The following is a 15,557-nucleotide window of genomic DNA, read 5'->3' as shown; positions in this document are numbered from 1 at the left end:
TGGCTGATCAGCAGAATTTGGAAGGGCAGAGCAGTCACAGGAATCCTCCCACTCAGCTCATGTTAACCCTGCAAGCCAAATTCCTAACCGGGAGGGTGGTCCTAGCTGGATAAGCAGCAGGAAGGTTTGCCAGATAGCAACATCAGTGGCAAGCTACACGGTTTTAGCTGGTTCGACTCCAGCAGTTACCCCCAACGCACCTCCTGGGGTCCCCCAAGCCTTGGCTCTTGCCAACCTGCGCCTAATACTTTCCTGAATTAGGGAAGCAGGATGCATCCCTCCAGGGAGAGAGTGCGCATTCCTTCCCAACAATCCCTATCTCTGGGATTTCTACGTGTAGATGGGATGCATGGAATTGTCAGTTTGTTTTGGTTACTCCTAAGCACGGTGATGGGCGTGTCAGACGCCCGGCTGATCAAATAACAACTGAGGTTTCTATTCCCTTCCCTTCCTCAGGAATCCACGCTTAAGAGCCTACTGAGCGCATTGTGGAACCTGTCAGCCCACAGCACAGAGAACAAGGTGGCAATCTGCTCAGTGGAAGGTGCCCTGATCTTCCTGGTGGCTACGTTGACTTACAAGTGTCAGAGCAATTCTCTCGCCATCATTGAAAGCGGAGGGGGCATCCTCCGCAACGTTTCCAGCCTCATTGCTACCAACGAGGAGTACAGGTACAGCGATAGCCATTAAACACCAGCCCGTCACTGCAGCACAGCAATCGCACAACAAAGTCTTGCCTTTATACAGCGCCCTTCACTCAGCACGCTGTCTCAGCGCATGCTTCGCAGCAGCGCAGTTTGTGCTAAGATCTGCACGATGACAACACCTGCAAATTCTTTAGCACTCCTTCACGCACAATTGGGACTTGGAACATCCTCCCGACGTGAAAGACGCTATACAAATTTATTTTAATAATAATCCTTGCATTTGATACAACGCCTTATCGCGTCTTCGAGACGTGCTTGACAGAATATACCGTAAAGTGGAAAAAAAACGCGTATTTTTGTGGGCGAAACGCAGCAGCCAATTGCGCACAGCGGCACCCCACAAACAGTCGTGGATCGAGTGACCAAATTATTATTATGATTCCTTGTTGATAGCGTCTCAGACACGACAAAACGAGGAGGGGTGAGGGTTACAGGTAACTACTGTGCTCAGATTATTGTCTTTCGTCAAAGTTAATGGTTGGTATTTTGTTCGTTTTTGCTTTCCAGAGAAATTCTCCGTGACCACAGCTGCCTACAGACTTTGTTGCAGCACCTGAAGTCCCACAGTCTGACCATCGTCAGCAATGCCTGCGGGACCTTGTGGAACCTGTCAGCTCGGAACTCCAGAGACCAGGAGCTGCTGTGGGACCTGGGAGCGGTCAGCATGTTGAGGAACCTCATCCATTCGAAGCACAAGATGATCGCGCTGGGGAGCGCTGCAGCCCTGAGGAACCTCCTAACCAACCGGCCGGCAAAATACAAGGACACCAGCATGATCTCGCCAGGCTCCTGCTTGCCTTCCCTGTACATGAGGAAGCAGAAAGCCCTGGAGGCCGAGCTGGATGCGAAGCATTTGACGGAGACGTTTGACAGCATTGAGAAACTCAGCCCAAAGCATCCCAACCTCAACAAGCCCCTGAGACACATCGAAAGCTTAGTCAAGGATTACGCCTCGGATTCGGGGTGCTTCGACGACGACGAGGGACCCAATGTGTCGACTGGCTTGGAAACGGGAGGCCTGACCGTACTCTCTATGTACCTGAACTCTTCTTTTCTACAGGGACAGGCCATGTCCAGGAACCGGAGCGTTGGGAGATGCGCGGAGGCAGAGAGGGATCTCGAGGTGAAGCATTCGGATCTGCAGAAGTTCAGCGCCGCTCCTGACAACGTCTCCGTGGCAGCAGAACGCCTGGTGAACCAAATCTCCACCACCGTGGCTCGAATTGACAAGCTGGTCGAGGACGTGTCCAACATGCACACATCCTCCGAGGACAGCTTTAGCCTGAGCTCCGAAGACCAGTGCATCGACTGGCAGTGCGCGCTGGACGACTTGAGCGAGCACAGGGCAAAGTCTTCCTCCCCCTGTCGTCTCTCCGACGCTATTAACGCCAACAAACGCGAGAATACCAGCAAAGCACGTACTTTCCTGGGTGCAAGAACGGGATACGCAAACCTATCGAACGATAGTCTGCATTGTCTCAATAGCACGGGTGAGGGCGAAGGTCAAGTAAACTCGTCTAAAGAGTCCTCAATTGTAGATCAGCACAGTGAACTTCATCGGTTCCAGAGGAGACCGACCAATCTGGACCTGAACAACGGGGAGAACCGCAATCTGGACAAGAACGCTCTTCGTACGTACGTTGTAGAGGATTGCGGCGCACAGCCGAGCCGTAGAGAATCCCAAAACATTTGGAATGAAGTCTGGGGCACAACCAAACTGAATGAGAAATTAGAGAAAAGACTTTCTCCCTTTCATCAAAGGAATTCCCAGATTGCAGCCCCAATGAGGAACAATCTGGCACCTCATCCCGACAACACTCTAACACCGCAGAGTCTGAGCGGTAAGAAGCAGGTGTGGGCTTATCAGACAAGCTTGAGCCCAGGTATCCTAAGCACCTCTGGCTCCACTCCGGGTTCCACTGATCAAGAATTGTTACGGAGCTACTGTGTGGAAGACACTCCCATTTGCTTCTCGAGATGCAGCTCACTCTCCTCTTTGTCGTCCGCCGAGAATGTTCAGGAACTGCAAACAGGCAGCGGGAACGATAGCGATTCGTCTCTGGAAATCATAGTACTGGAAGATAAAGAGGCGTCTCAGGCTACAGAAAAGATGGAGAATCACGATGCCTTTTCCTCGAAAGAAATGCCGATAAAATCCAGAAACCATCCATTGATTGGTGCGTCCCAACCCATAGAGATTCCTTGCCCAAAGTTTGACAAATTGTTCATGAGGGACAAGATTACTTCTCAACTTGTGGACACGACTCCGTCAAGCCCATCAGATAACTATGTTCAAGAGACCCCACTGGTCTTAAGCAGGTGCAGCTCAGTCAGTTCCCTTGGAAGTTTTGAAAACCCGTCCATCGCAAGTTCCATTCAGAGCGACCCTTGTAGTGAGATGATAAGTGGAACCATTAGTCCCAGTGACTTACCCGACAGTCCTGGGCAAACCATGCCTCCGAGTCGGAGCAAAACCCCATTGTTTGAGCAGTCGGAAAAAGAAGGGAGTCAGGCCAACGCACAATGGGACATTGATCTGAAGAAACACATGGACATCAATGACTTTAAGGAACGGTTCCACCTTCCTCCAGACATCGACACCATGCTGTACTTCACCTTGGAGAAACCCAACGAGAACTTCTCGTGTGCTTCGAGCCTGAGCGCGCTCACTCTTCACGAACCGTATGTCCAGAAGGACATCGAGCTGAAGCTGATGCCTCTCCTGCAGGAGAAGAACCGCTTTAACTGCATCGCTCACGAGAAGGGAGAGGACCCCAATGAGGAGCTGATACTGGATGGGCTGGGGAAAGCCGACAAGCTCGACTGCATCCTGGAAAACTCTGACGACGACATTGAGATCTTGAAGGAGTGTATAAATTCTGCAATGCCAACTCGATTTCGGAAGGTCAAGACCTCCCTCATATCTGGTCTATCAACTCAAGTGTTGGGCTCTCAATGCCAGAAGTCTCTACAGCTGCCTGTTTACATGCTGCTTCCCACTCATTCCCAATTGGAGTTTTCTGAGCAATGCAAGCCAAAGAATGACGATTCCTCGTACTCGGATTCTTTCGAAGGAACGCCCGTCAATTTCTCCAGTTCTGCCTCCCTCAGTGATGAAACCTTAGAGTACCCGCAGAAGGATTCAGTCAATCACGGACCTATAGTGACAGAGAGGAGAGAGTTAGCGCCTGCAGAAGGGCAGAACACTGATGACCTAGAGATTCCCATCGCTGTAAGAATGCACGACAGGAGTCTCGAACAAGGGAAAGGCTACAAGTCAAATGCGAATGAAATGAAACTCAATTACCCCAGTTCAGGGCCTTTCGCTGAATCGCGAGTGCTGAACCTCACCCAGAAGGAGGTGTTGAAGAGGAATCAGAGCTTCCTGTCTCCACAACCGTCTCCGAGCCACAAGGCTCAGGGCCGTGCTTTTCAGCCAGGGTTGCTCGCGAACGCCTCCAGAAAGGAGCAGACTGTGTTGAAACACGTGGAGTTGAAGGGAAAACGAACCGTCTGTAAGAGTTCGGAAGAGCTCTATCAGAGGCCGGAGAGCTCCTTCGGAGAGAACATTCACGGAAGTTACGCCTTCCAGTCCATACCTCACACCACACCCACCGAAGAGGCCGTCTATTGCTTCTACGAAAACGACTCGTTCGATGTGATGGGGCTCCCGACAGACACGGCGAAGAAAAAAACGGAAACCAAGAACGAGCGCGACAAGATGGCTGGCCAGAACTCCGGAGTGCCACGGAAGGAGGCAGATCCCAACAGCAAAGCGAGCGCTCGGTTCAGGAACCCGGGCGTGGCCGGCAAAACTGAACGGAACCTGATAACGGATGAAACACCCGTTTACTTTTCCCTCAGCTCCTCGTTGAGTTCGCTGAGCGACGTGGAATTGGAAGACGGTCTCGGAAGGACACGAAGAGCGTTTGTAAAGTCTAAGCGACAACAGGGGAAAAAGTGGCTGAGTTCCACAGCTGCTTCCAAGTCATTCCATTCTGGATGTTCCTCCTTAGCCACGACCAGGGACTCGTCGCCTAGTTCCTGGAGTTACGATTCAGAAGACGACCTCCTTCAGAAGTGCATCAGTTCAGCGATGCCAAAGAAGAAAAGGCAGTCGTCGAGACGAAAGTCCGAGAGGTCCGCAAAGCAAAGCCTGAAAGGCAACACTGGTTTAAATGTGGCTTGGGATTTGGAGCAAAGGAATGATACTAGAAGAGAACGTTGGAGCTCGATGTCAGACCTCACCTCTCCTGACCTGGAAAGTTTCGAGTGGAAAGCTATTCAAGAAGGCGCCAACTCAATAGTTACCAGCTTGCACCAGGCTGCCGCTTGCCTGTCGAGAGAACCCTCCTCCGAATCGGATTCCATCTTATCGTTTGTGTCGGGTTTGTCTATCGGATCAACTCTCCACTTCACGCTGGAACGGAAAGACAAACAGAGGAGCCAGAAAGAACAGGCGTGTAAAACGGAAGCTGCGGGCACTGGTAAAGTAGGGAAGACGTTGAATGAGAGTAAAGTAACTGGGAATAAATCCAACAGTGTCGACAAAGGTTCGATCGCACCAAAACAGCCGACTCGGGCAGTGAGCTTACCGGTGGTGTTCAGGGGAAGGACAGTGATCTACATGCCAGACATGTTTAAGAAAACGACCACCGCAACTCCTTCCGTGAAGAAGGCCCCACTCAAGAATAATACTCCTTCCAAAAATCCCAGCCAGACATTCAGATCCAGGAGTTTGCATAGACCAGGGAAGACAACAGAAAAGGTGGACGCTAGTTTACCGAAAAGAAGCGCGACTCCACCAGCGAGGATAGTCCGAGGACCTTCCAGAGGATCATCGAGGAACTCAACACCCTCTAGACAACCGCAGAAGACCGTAACTGTACCGGCACAGGCCACTAAACCAGTGACACTCACTGGACAGAATATTAGCAAGAAACCGAGGTCTCAGGTGAACTCTACTCCCTCCACCCCAAGTGTCAAATCCCCGGCTTTGGGGAAACAGTTGCGTAAATCTCCAGTTCAAACATTGACCAAGCAAGCGGCCCCAGCGAAGAAAGTGAGTTCGTTTCAAAAGAATGAGCCCACACTTCACAGCAAGAGTCAAAGTGCGAAGAGGATTCTGCCCCCAAATAGGTTGGATTTGGTCAGGATGTCATCCTCCAAGTCCAGTGGCAGTGAAGGTGACAAGTCCAACTTTGTCAGGCAGTTGACATTCATCAAGGAATCTTCGAGTTTTCTAATGAGGCAGAAGTCTGAAGTTTCTTCCTCCGAATCCATGTCGTCCTTGTCTCAGTCCGCGTCCCCACGCAGGAGCAAGTCGGATTTTCAGACCACCTTCTTGCGATCTTCTCGGTACCAAGAGCTGAAAGTCACCAAACCAGCCTCTGGCCAGCGTGCGAATCAGCTCAAAAACGAGCGGGTCGTGGAAGGACGCAGAAATGACAAGGCGTTGAGGAGGCCTAGTTCGGAAAGCCCCTCCAGGCTGCCTTTGAAAAATGGTTCCTTGAGGAAACACGAACATTTCAAAAGGTATTCGTCCTCCCCTCACATCAATGTGTTCCAGAGAGCAGCCAGTACGTCCTCTGTGTTCTCCGTGTCCTCGGATTCTAGTGACAAGACGAGGAGCGAAGAAGACCCTCGAAGTAGTCTAACGATTGAAGAGGAAAAGGAACAAGTGCAAAACAATCAACCGAGCTTGAAAGGAACGTGGCGAAGAATCAAAGATGAAGACATCCCTTATCTTCTCAGCAACTCGTTTCCGCCTTCAGCGATGCCCTTGGTAACTGAGACATCGGAGACTGAGCAAATGTCAGGCAAGGGAGATGCTGTGGAAACGAGAACCAGTGACGCGTTTGTGCAAACTGAAGACTTCTCCATTGCAAAAACAAACTCAAGCACGTCACCAACATTGGACCCAGTGCCTCTCCTCACACAAGCCATGACCAGGAATGCCACCAACAGACTATATCTAGGAAAGAGCACAGGCACTGTGTACAGTTTGTATTCGGAAAATGAACAAGAACTTGACTCAGCGCTGCCAATCAGGAACAATGTGGCCGCTGTGCTTGAGAACGAGAGCCACGCTAACGTTACCGGACACTTGCAATTCAGCTCGAGTAGACATGGGTCTCCGAGCAGGGCAGCCCGCGTCACCCCCTTCAACTACATACCGAGCCACAAGACCAGCTCAGACACTGGGTCTCTCCGAGCACCTATTGCTAATGAAAGATCTGCAGGGAAAATCCAAGGCTGAAAGCCATTCTGACCATTTTGGGCTACTCGTGCTTGAAATATTTCACTGCTTCATAGCACTAACTTGCAGAGTGGTTAAACCCATGGAACGACATTCTTATAGACTAAATTCAACACAGCCTTAATTGGGTACAGAATGCTGATTGAAAACAAGACCAGTTTTGGCGCAAAAGTCATCCAATTTAGTTCAGTCACACGATTCTATGACTATTGTTTGACTTTGCGAGGTGAGGCATCTCCTGCAAACCCTCAAGAACTCAGTGTGTACATGTTTGTTCTATATGCTAAGTTCACAGCAGTGAATGACGGTACAGGTCTACGTGACGTGTAACCGAACTTAAGACAACTTATTGCTCTAAAGATCCGCTTTATTAGTGTAACAATTAGTCAAATTTTAATTGCATTTATGTGGCTCCAGTTATGGTTCCGTAGGGTGCTTTTCGAATCTGAGCTAAGTGAGTTGATGATCCCACGAGTTCTCCTGCAAGAAGCAAGACAAAAACGTGACCAGTTTTGTTGCAAAAGTGTGTTCCTATTAGCTAAGCAAACCGCAGTTGCGATGTGACGGGTCTGTGACAATTAATGGAGTCCCCGGACAAAGATCGCTGCCCTATTTCCCACTTACGATCCAGTTTGGAATATGCTTAGCCTAAGGAGAATGTTAAACAATTAAAGCTTACTCTACACCCCCGTTATTGATTGCTGGAGTGTTGGCCAATACTCCCAGACTTCTATACGGTTTGCCGTTGGGCCGTTAAGCATTGGAGAGGCAGGCTAGGTGGGTGAGCACCCTGTTGATGCATCATCGCAGAGTTACCGCAGGCTGTTGTTCTCTTCCTGTTGCAATTCCTGTGACCCCCAAATATTTGCATTAAAAGGAATGGAAATCTATAGCGTCGCCGGTCACATACTCAGAAACGGGGCAAAATCTTTGAAAAGAGATGCTGCCTCTGTCGGCCTGACCAGATGACACGATTTTCTTTCTTAGAACTTCATACGTGTGAGAAATTTGCCTGACGTTGATTGGGATTCGGTTGACACCATTTCTGGTGTCTGGACCAAATGAAGGGCTGGCAGTCCACTTTCCTCTGCTGGCTACAAGTGTCGTGTGAGAAATGGTTGTTCCGATCCTGCCACAGTGAGACATTCCTGCCCACAACGTGGCACAAACTGGCAGCCTTACCCAGAGCAGCCACGGTGAGAATATCAGTTGTCTTGTTGGAATTTCCAACGTCTTGCTGGTACGGCCTTAATTTGGGAGTTAGTTCTCTGGAAGTTCCTTTGAGAACTAACTACAGGAAACTACAGACTTCAAAGTTAAGAGTCAATTCTACAATTTGGGAGAATTCTCCCCAAACTTTTGTGCCAAAGAAAAGAACAACATTTAATGTTTTCTTTGTGCAGTGAGTGACCGGGGCGAGTTTTAAAGCGTCACTTGGTGCCAGAGAGTGGGAATGTTCCTATCTATTGTCCTGCTAATTTTTTTCCACAATAATAGCTAAATGTTTGAACTTTATTAATAGCTATTGTAATGGAGGGAGTCTGAGGATGAGCGAGAAGAGTGACATTTTCCCCTTAGATGGCAAATTCCACAAAGGCAACTCATTAAGAAAAATGCAGTTTAAGTTAATTTAAAAATAGAATAAGTATCATTTTAATTACTTGAAAAGCCTTTGGCTTTCACCCTGACATCCACACTGTGTAGTGTTACCGGAGAATACTGTCCCTTTAAAGCCACCCATGCTTCAGTAGTATTAGGGGCAAATGAACAAGCCATTTATGTATGTATCTATGTTCAGCTAAAGTAGTTAAGTTTGTAGTTAATGTAATTAAACACTGCTTCACTGAATATCAATTAATACAAAGCACAGAAGGACATATAAATATATTTGCCGCAATTTTTATATACTTTATATATAAATGAGCGGGTCACTTTAATTTTATTGAAATGCTAAATTGGCGATTTGTTGCCGACTCCACAGCAGATCATTGGAAGACAGACCGCACTTGCGTTTTGATCGTACATTCACCCGAGTCCCATTCAGTTTCCTATCAGAACACTTGGGTTTCTTTGCACTATTTTTATTAATCACCTGCTGACTCGTAACACTGCTCCGCTACCCTCCATTATTCCTGCACTAACCAGCTGCATTGAATCGACGTCCTCCGGGAATTGCCGTCTTAACCCATCAACGCATGCGCAGTGTAGATTATTGATTGAGGTGTTTCGACTTCCTTTAAATCGGTGACCAGTGGTTATTTCAAAACGCCAAACAGCAAAGTACTGAATTCCATGATGGACCCTTTGTATTGACATTCTGTACATTTTGTGTGCTTTATTATGCATCGTATGTATGAGTTTGGCTGAGGATTTATATACCTGGTTCAGGCACATTGAGGAGGCACTTGATAACTTCAAAGTGCTGGACTTATGGAACCTCCAGCCTAGTCATTGCCTCAAAACTTATGTTATACTGACGTTTGCAAATCGGCAAAACATATATATATATATATGATATATATTGAACTACTGCAGCTATTTGTGTCATTAAAGGGAAAAAAATTAATGTTAAAGAACATTCCATATTTCAACAAGTTTTTGTTTGCCAAATGATGTATATTGCTAAGCTGAAATGTCGTATAACTTTAGTTTGAGCTATGTGTTTGTTATCTTTGGACAGTTGTGTCACTAGATAGTTGCTAAATAGAAATATGAATGTTTCATTCAAGTGTGAAGGGAGAGCTATGTGTTAGTAACTCCTAAAGCATTCAACAGCTTATCTCCCATCTGATATCTGCAACAGGACTTTTCAACTGATTGCAAATTGTACAAATTACTGTATTTATATTTGCTGTGCAATGCTCAGGCACCAGAGCCCAGCACAGCCTCCACAGGAGAAACAAAGACGGAGAACTGATCTAAAATGATCGCTCCACAATTGCAAGGTTTAGTTGCTGGGATCCTCAGGATTTACTGATTGTGCTCACCAGAACGTTGTTTGTCTTGTTCAGACTTAACTCTTGGAACAGATGCACTTTATTGAGAAATTTTTCCAAATGTCCTCACTTTAATCCTATTGGAAACCACGGTTGGAAAATGAGCCAAATTGTGCTCAGCCCTGGAGACCCGTGGACACTTTGGAACATTTAATTTATTGACTATTTCTGACAGAATAATTTCTCTACAGATTGTACACCACAACTGTAAGTGAAAGAAAATGTCTCAAGATAAATGAGTACCAACTTTAAGATATTCAGGACATATTTCCAGATTAAATTTAAACTTCCACTCATTTTTTTGGTATAAGAAAGTCTTCACTTCATCAAGTCTAATGGTTTATTTGCTTTGCTGAATTTGAAATCCTGAAGTCTGTCCGCTTTCCCCCTGTAACATTTGGAGAGAAAAGCTACAACAGGCATTAATTATTAAACGAAACTTTGGAAATGCTGAACCAAAGTTTTTGCTACAGTGTACGGTCACAACAAGAGATTGAGCTGAACTACTGAAAAGGAGTTATTTAAAGGCACAAAACACCCAGTAAATCCTTTTATGTCAGAATACTGCATTGTTTCAAGTTATGTGTAGAAAGTATTAGTTTTCAAGTACCTTGTGGAACTAATGTGTTATATGCAGAGTGAAAGAAAGGCCTCGGCACATTTGTGGTCAAGAATGTGCTGTAACACCGCAAGCTGGAGAAGGGAAGCCACGCTTGAACTTGCTTCAATTTTCTTTGCAACGGAACAAGTAATCCACTTGACTGGAACTGTAATATATGCAAACTGTGGTTGTATGCAGGTTATCCTGTCATGTATCTGATATGCAATTCTGCTAATATGCAATTTATCATTTTTGTCCAGCATGAGCTGCTTGATATAACCAGCGCCATCGTTACCGAGTCAGTTCAACTGATATTAGGCAGGTTGCAGACATCAGCTAAACCCTGAGCTGTTACGGCCTTGAACGACACACTTAGATTTTATGATAGAAATATTGACCAATAAGTACCTTCAGGCAGGGACTTGGCAGCAAGATATCCCAGGACCTGATCACTCAGTTCCAAGTGGCTTACAATTACACATTAAAAATAATTTGGTCACTCAATCCACGACTTTGTGGGACACTGCTGGGCGCCGCATTTCACCCACAAAATATACAATCAATTCACTTTATAGTATATTCTGTGAAGCGCTTTGAGACCGCTCAATGATGACGTCAAATGCAAGGATTATTATTATTATTAACATCAGCTCTGCTTATTTCTACAGTTCCTTACATTTCACATCACTGGATACAAATGCTATTACACACCTCTGCTATACAACTCACTCACGGAGTGCTAATCCAGTGGAACAATGTCTAATATTTGCTGCTGTATTGAGAGTAACAACTTGAGAATTCCTTTTTAATTGTCTGTATGTTTTGCTGAAACCCTAGTGTTGAACTAGAATTATTTCACTTTGTGTTTTGCACTGTTATCTAGATGTTTCCTGATTCTGGAGCCTTTGGTCACCTGGTCAGAAAAAAAAAGTTTTCTATTTTTAAAAGGCATTTTTGGGCTGAACTGAAAGAAAGATGTAAATAACGTGTCCCACTCAAGTCAGAGCTACGTATGTTGTAACTGTTCTTACCAGGGACTCTGGCGCACCTCAATGTTTTTTCCTTATTAAAAGACATAAGAAACTAGAACTGGTCTCATGTTTCACTGTTTAGTTGCAATGCCTGTCACAAACCAGGAGTCCACATCAATCCAGCATCTAACCATACCATTTTAAAATGAAATAGCAACTTCAAGTGTGACTAAAACCTAGAGGTGACAATTTTATCCTGGATTCGCACTCACAGACGAGCGCTGCAGCTACAACAACTTGCATTTATAAAGCGGCCTTCACACGGGGTAGCGTCCCGGAGCGCTTGACAGTGGTGGAGTTTGACCCCCGAGCCAAGGGCAGAGGGAGGTGACAGTAATCAAGATCGAAAAGGAAGGCCTTTAGGCGGGATTTGAAATTGGGTTACGAAGGATTTGAAAGTAGGGATGGAGCTAAAATTAATTAGTTCACATGGAATGAGGAAATAAGCCAAGAAACGAAACTCATACTTTCGTCATTGTGTTGTTGTTCTGCACTAAATTCTGTGCTTTCAATTTTGTCTGAATTTAAGATTTGGGAAGAACTGTGACCAAGTGCTGCTACAATGCACGCTCACTCGGAATGACGCACACACTTCCCACAGCATACGTATACGATACAAACTAAATGATCCACCACATAAGCATTTTACCTTCAACACAAATCTGAAAATATTCATTATGATCAATAATTTTACCCGTAAAACCAATAGTAGAATCTTTAGCAATGCTTCATCTAACACTTCATGGACATTCCAAGCTTTGAACCATTGCTCCAAGCTTTCAGATTGCCTCTATCCTTGTGCATGAAACCACCATGAATTTGGTATAGGGGGAGGGGTAGAGAGAAAGAATCTCAACTGGGTACAGTTTAGAGTGAAACCAATTTATATTTGGGCATCTAATTCCCTTTTCCAAGAATTTAGAGATTCCGTTTCAACAAGTTTGTAGCAGAGAATTCCTAATTCCAAAGATATTGATCAAAATCTGTGTCAAATTCACCCAAACTATACCTCGTCTTAAACACCATTTCACACCAGCTACACTCAAACGGTTTATTTATTTGCTCAACGCGGCTTTACAGTTTTCTTGCGGGTTTCCAAGCTGTCTAGAAGTCTCTTTCGGAAGAATTTTGTGCCGTAACCAAGTCCGGTTAGGTGCCTTAGAAAACATGGGCTCTGTTCTTTCTGAATGTCAACATAGACTGGAATAACCTTCCGTCCCTGCTCAATATAGTGTTGAAAGTTCCACTTGGAGACACTCCAACACCAATTACTGTCCAAGGAGCTTTTAGATAATAAAACAATGGTGGATTTACTTTGTTGGATGACATCGGTAACTTCAGTTATTTGCAGGCCTCCCATTACTTGGTCTTGACGCTCCACGAAGCCCTTGTAGCCTTTCTGGTGCAGCATTCTGGAGATGGTCAATGCCACCTCTTCATCCATCTCACAGTACCAGAGAGAAAAATCATACTCCAACGTTGGGACCGTGTCAATGTTTGATGCCATCTGTTAGAATAGAATACCCGCTGTTATCAGCAGGATCATTTATAGTTGGCTACAAATACAGATCAAATTAGTTTTGAAATGCCTTGTCCTTAATTTCGGAAATGCTCAGGTCTAGTTCCTCTCCAGCTTTCCTCAGCGCCTCACATCGAGCTGCCAGAACATTCCGCTCCTCTTGTAATCGCCTATTCAGTTCAACGTACGATCGGCTTTGCTGGTACTGGGTTTCCAGGTCTGGCATCAACTCTTCTGTTCTCCCTGGAGCCCGAAATTCTGAGAAAACGATGGGAACGACACAATAAACAGTAGGAACAGAAGCTGCTTTTCAAGTTGGTGTTTCTCAGGTGTTGTAAAGGCACCTTGGTGTATTTTAACAGTATTGTAACTTTACAGTAAGTTTCTGGATTACCGTCTGCCATTCGCTCATGCGCACAGCTTCCTCGGTAAGGCTTACAAGTAACAATAAGAACAATCATCATCGTCCTTTCATTTTTTTTTACACAGCGCCTTCTTAGGACTTCACAGGACTTTGCTGAAAGGGTAGTAGTAACCGGGCCTTCGCAGGCAGGTGCGGCACCCAATTCGCACGCGGCAATGTCCTGCAATCAGCCATGAGGTGAGTGACCCACATTTATTTGCTCTTTGTATATTTATTGGTGGGATTCATTGTTCGGCCCGAGCAGCGCCGGAACACAACGTCGAGGGAGATTACAGAGCCCACAAAATGCAGAGCCCTACATAATGTGGTAAGGATTATCATTGTTATTTTATCATCATCATCATCATCAGTGACATCTGGTTTCCCAGTTGACCGCACGACAGGTTGAGGTCAGCGACATATTGAAGCCTCTTATGGAGCGTTTGAGGTTGAAGAGCGCTTAACAGCCACAGTGCAAACACCACCTGAGGGGGTGAGGGAGTGAGGGGGGGGGAGGGGGGGGGGTGAGGGAGGGGAGGGGGGGGGGAAACGGGACGATTTGCAGCTCTGATACCTGCGCCGCCTTCCGCCGGGGAACTGAAGACCGGGTCGCCGGCGGAGGCGCCTGACACGTCGGCCAAGGCCTCGGACACAGAGGGCGGTTCGGGCCTAGTCGGCAGCACTGGTCGCTTCCTGCTTCGAGCGGTCATTCCCACCACCACCTCCACCTCCACCACCTGCACGACCACCACCACCACCACCACCGCACAACCTGCCCCCGGGTCAGACAGAGAGAGTTTAATGAGTAAACCGTCTCTCAGCATTCAAATGCCGCGTCCGCCATTGGCCGGCGCTCCGCCCCCCTCCACCTCACCTCACCACACCTCACCTCGGTCAAACCGACTGACGAGACTCGGCCTCCTCCACCCACGGGTTCAGTCAGCGAGCCCCGAGTGTGGAGGGGCGGCGGCGGCGAGCCCACCAAACAGACAACTGACGGAATAGATTTCTCCCCGCGGGAGCGGAATCCGTTCGCTCCGGCAAAAGAAAATGGCGCCGGTTCACCTATTCCATCCCTCCAACTGTCACTTACCTCTGCCGAGCCCCCCCGCCAACTGTCACTCACCCCCAGCGGCCCCGCCCCGACCAACTGTCACTCACCCCCAGCGGCCCCGCCCCACCCCGACCAACTGTCACTCACCCCCAGCGGCCCCGCCCCGACCAACTGTCACTCACCCCCAGCGGCCCCGCCCCGACCAACTGTCACTCACCCCCAGCGGCCCCGCCCCGACCAACTGTCACTCACCCCGCAACGGCCCCGCCCCACCCCGACCAACTGTCACTCACCCCCAGCGGCCCCCGCCCCGCCCCGACCAACTGTCACTCAACCCCAGCGGCCCCGCCCCGACAAACTGTCACTCACCCCCGGCGGCCCCGCCCCGATAACGGTCACTCACCCGCAACGACCCCGCCCCGAGCAACTGTCACTCACCCGCAACGGCTCCGCCCCGACCAACTGTCACTCACCCTCAGCGGCTCCGGCTCGACTCGACAACTGTCACTTACCCGCAACGGCCCCGCCCCGACAACTGTCACTCACCCGCAACGGCCCCGCCCTGACCAACTGTCACTTACCCCCAGCGGCCCCGCCCCGACCAACTGTCACTCACCCGCAACGGCCCCGCCCCGACCAACTGTCACTCACCCCCAGCGGCCCCGACCCGAGAACTGTCACTCACCCCCAGCGGCCCCGCCCCGACAACTGTCACTCACCCGCAACGGCCCCGCCCTGACCAACTGTCACTCACCCGCAACGGCCCCGCCCTGACCAACTGTCACTCACCCGCAACTGTCCCGCCCCGACCAACTGTCACTCACCCCCAGCGGCCCCGACCCGAGAACTGTCACTCACCCCCAGCGGCCCCGCCCCGACAACTGTCACTCATCCGCAACGGCCCCGCCCTGACCAACTGTCACTCACCCGCAACGGCCCCGCCCTGACCAACTGTCACTCACCCGCAACGGCCCCGCCCTGACCAAC

The 15,557-nt window shown here is 48.2% G+C and overlaps 2 protein-coding genes across 2 annotated transcripts in view; one reads left to right on the top strand and one right to left on the bottom strand.

Annotated features, from left to right (window-relative positions):
- apc2 (APC regulator of WNT signaling pathway 2) overlaps positions 1 to 9,032 on the top strand; it is a 31,825-nt gene extending 22,793 nt beyond the window's left edge. The window contains 2 exon segments of the mRNA XM_042342864.1: positions 457 to 671; positions 1,215 to 9,032. Of these exon segments, the coding sequence (XP_042198798.1) occupies positions 457 to 671; positions 1,215 to 6,966 (5,967 nt within the window). The 3' untranslated portion in view covers positions 6,967 to 9,032.
- Positions 9,033 to 12,631: 3,599 nt separating this feature from the next.
- On the bottom strand, positions 12,632 to 14,238 carry cunh19orf25 (chromosome unknown C19orf25 homolog). Its single transcript, XM_042342709.1, has 2 exons — positions 14,091 to 14,238; positions 12,632 to 13,371 (listed from the first exon to the last, which is right to left on the bottom strand). The coding sequence occupies exons 1-2, from the start codon at positions 14,224 to 14,226 to the stop codon at positions 13,169 to 13,171; spliced, it is 339 nt and encodes a 112-aa protein (XP_042198643.1). The 5' UTR covers positions 14,227 to 14,238; the 3' UTR covers positions 12,632 to 13,168.
- Between the last annotated feature and the right edge of the window lie 1,319 nt (positions 14,239 to 15,557).

The sequence above is a fragment of the Callorhinchus milii genome, unplaced genomic scaffold, assembly GCF_018977255.1.
Source record: "Callorhinchus milii isolate IMCB2004 unplaced genomic scaffold, IMCB_Cmil_1.0 Scaffold21, whole genome shotgun sequence".
In the NCBI taxonomy this organism is placed as follows: domain Eukaryota; kingdom Metazoa; phylum Chordata; class Chondrichthyes; order Chimaeriformes; family Callorhinchidae; genus Callorhinchus; species Callorhinchus milii.
This window is presented reverse-complemented; position numbering and strand designations above follow the sequence as displayed.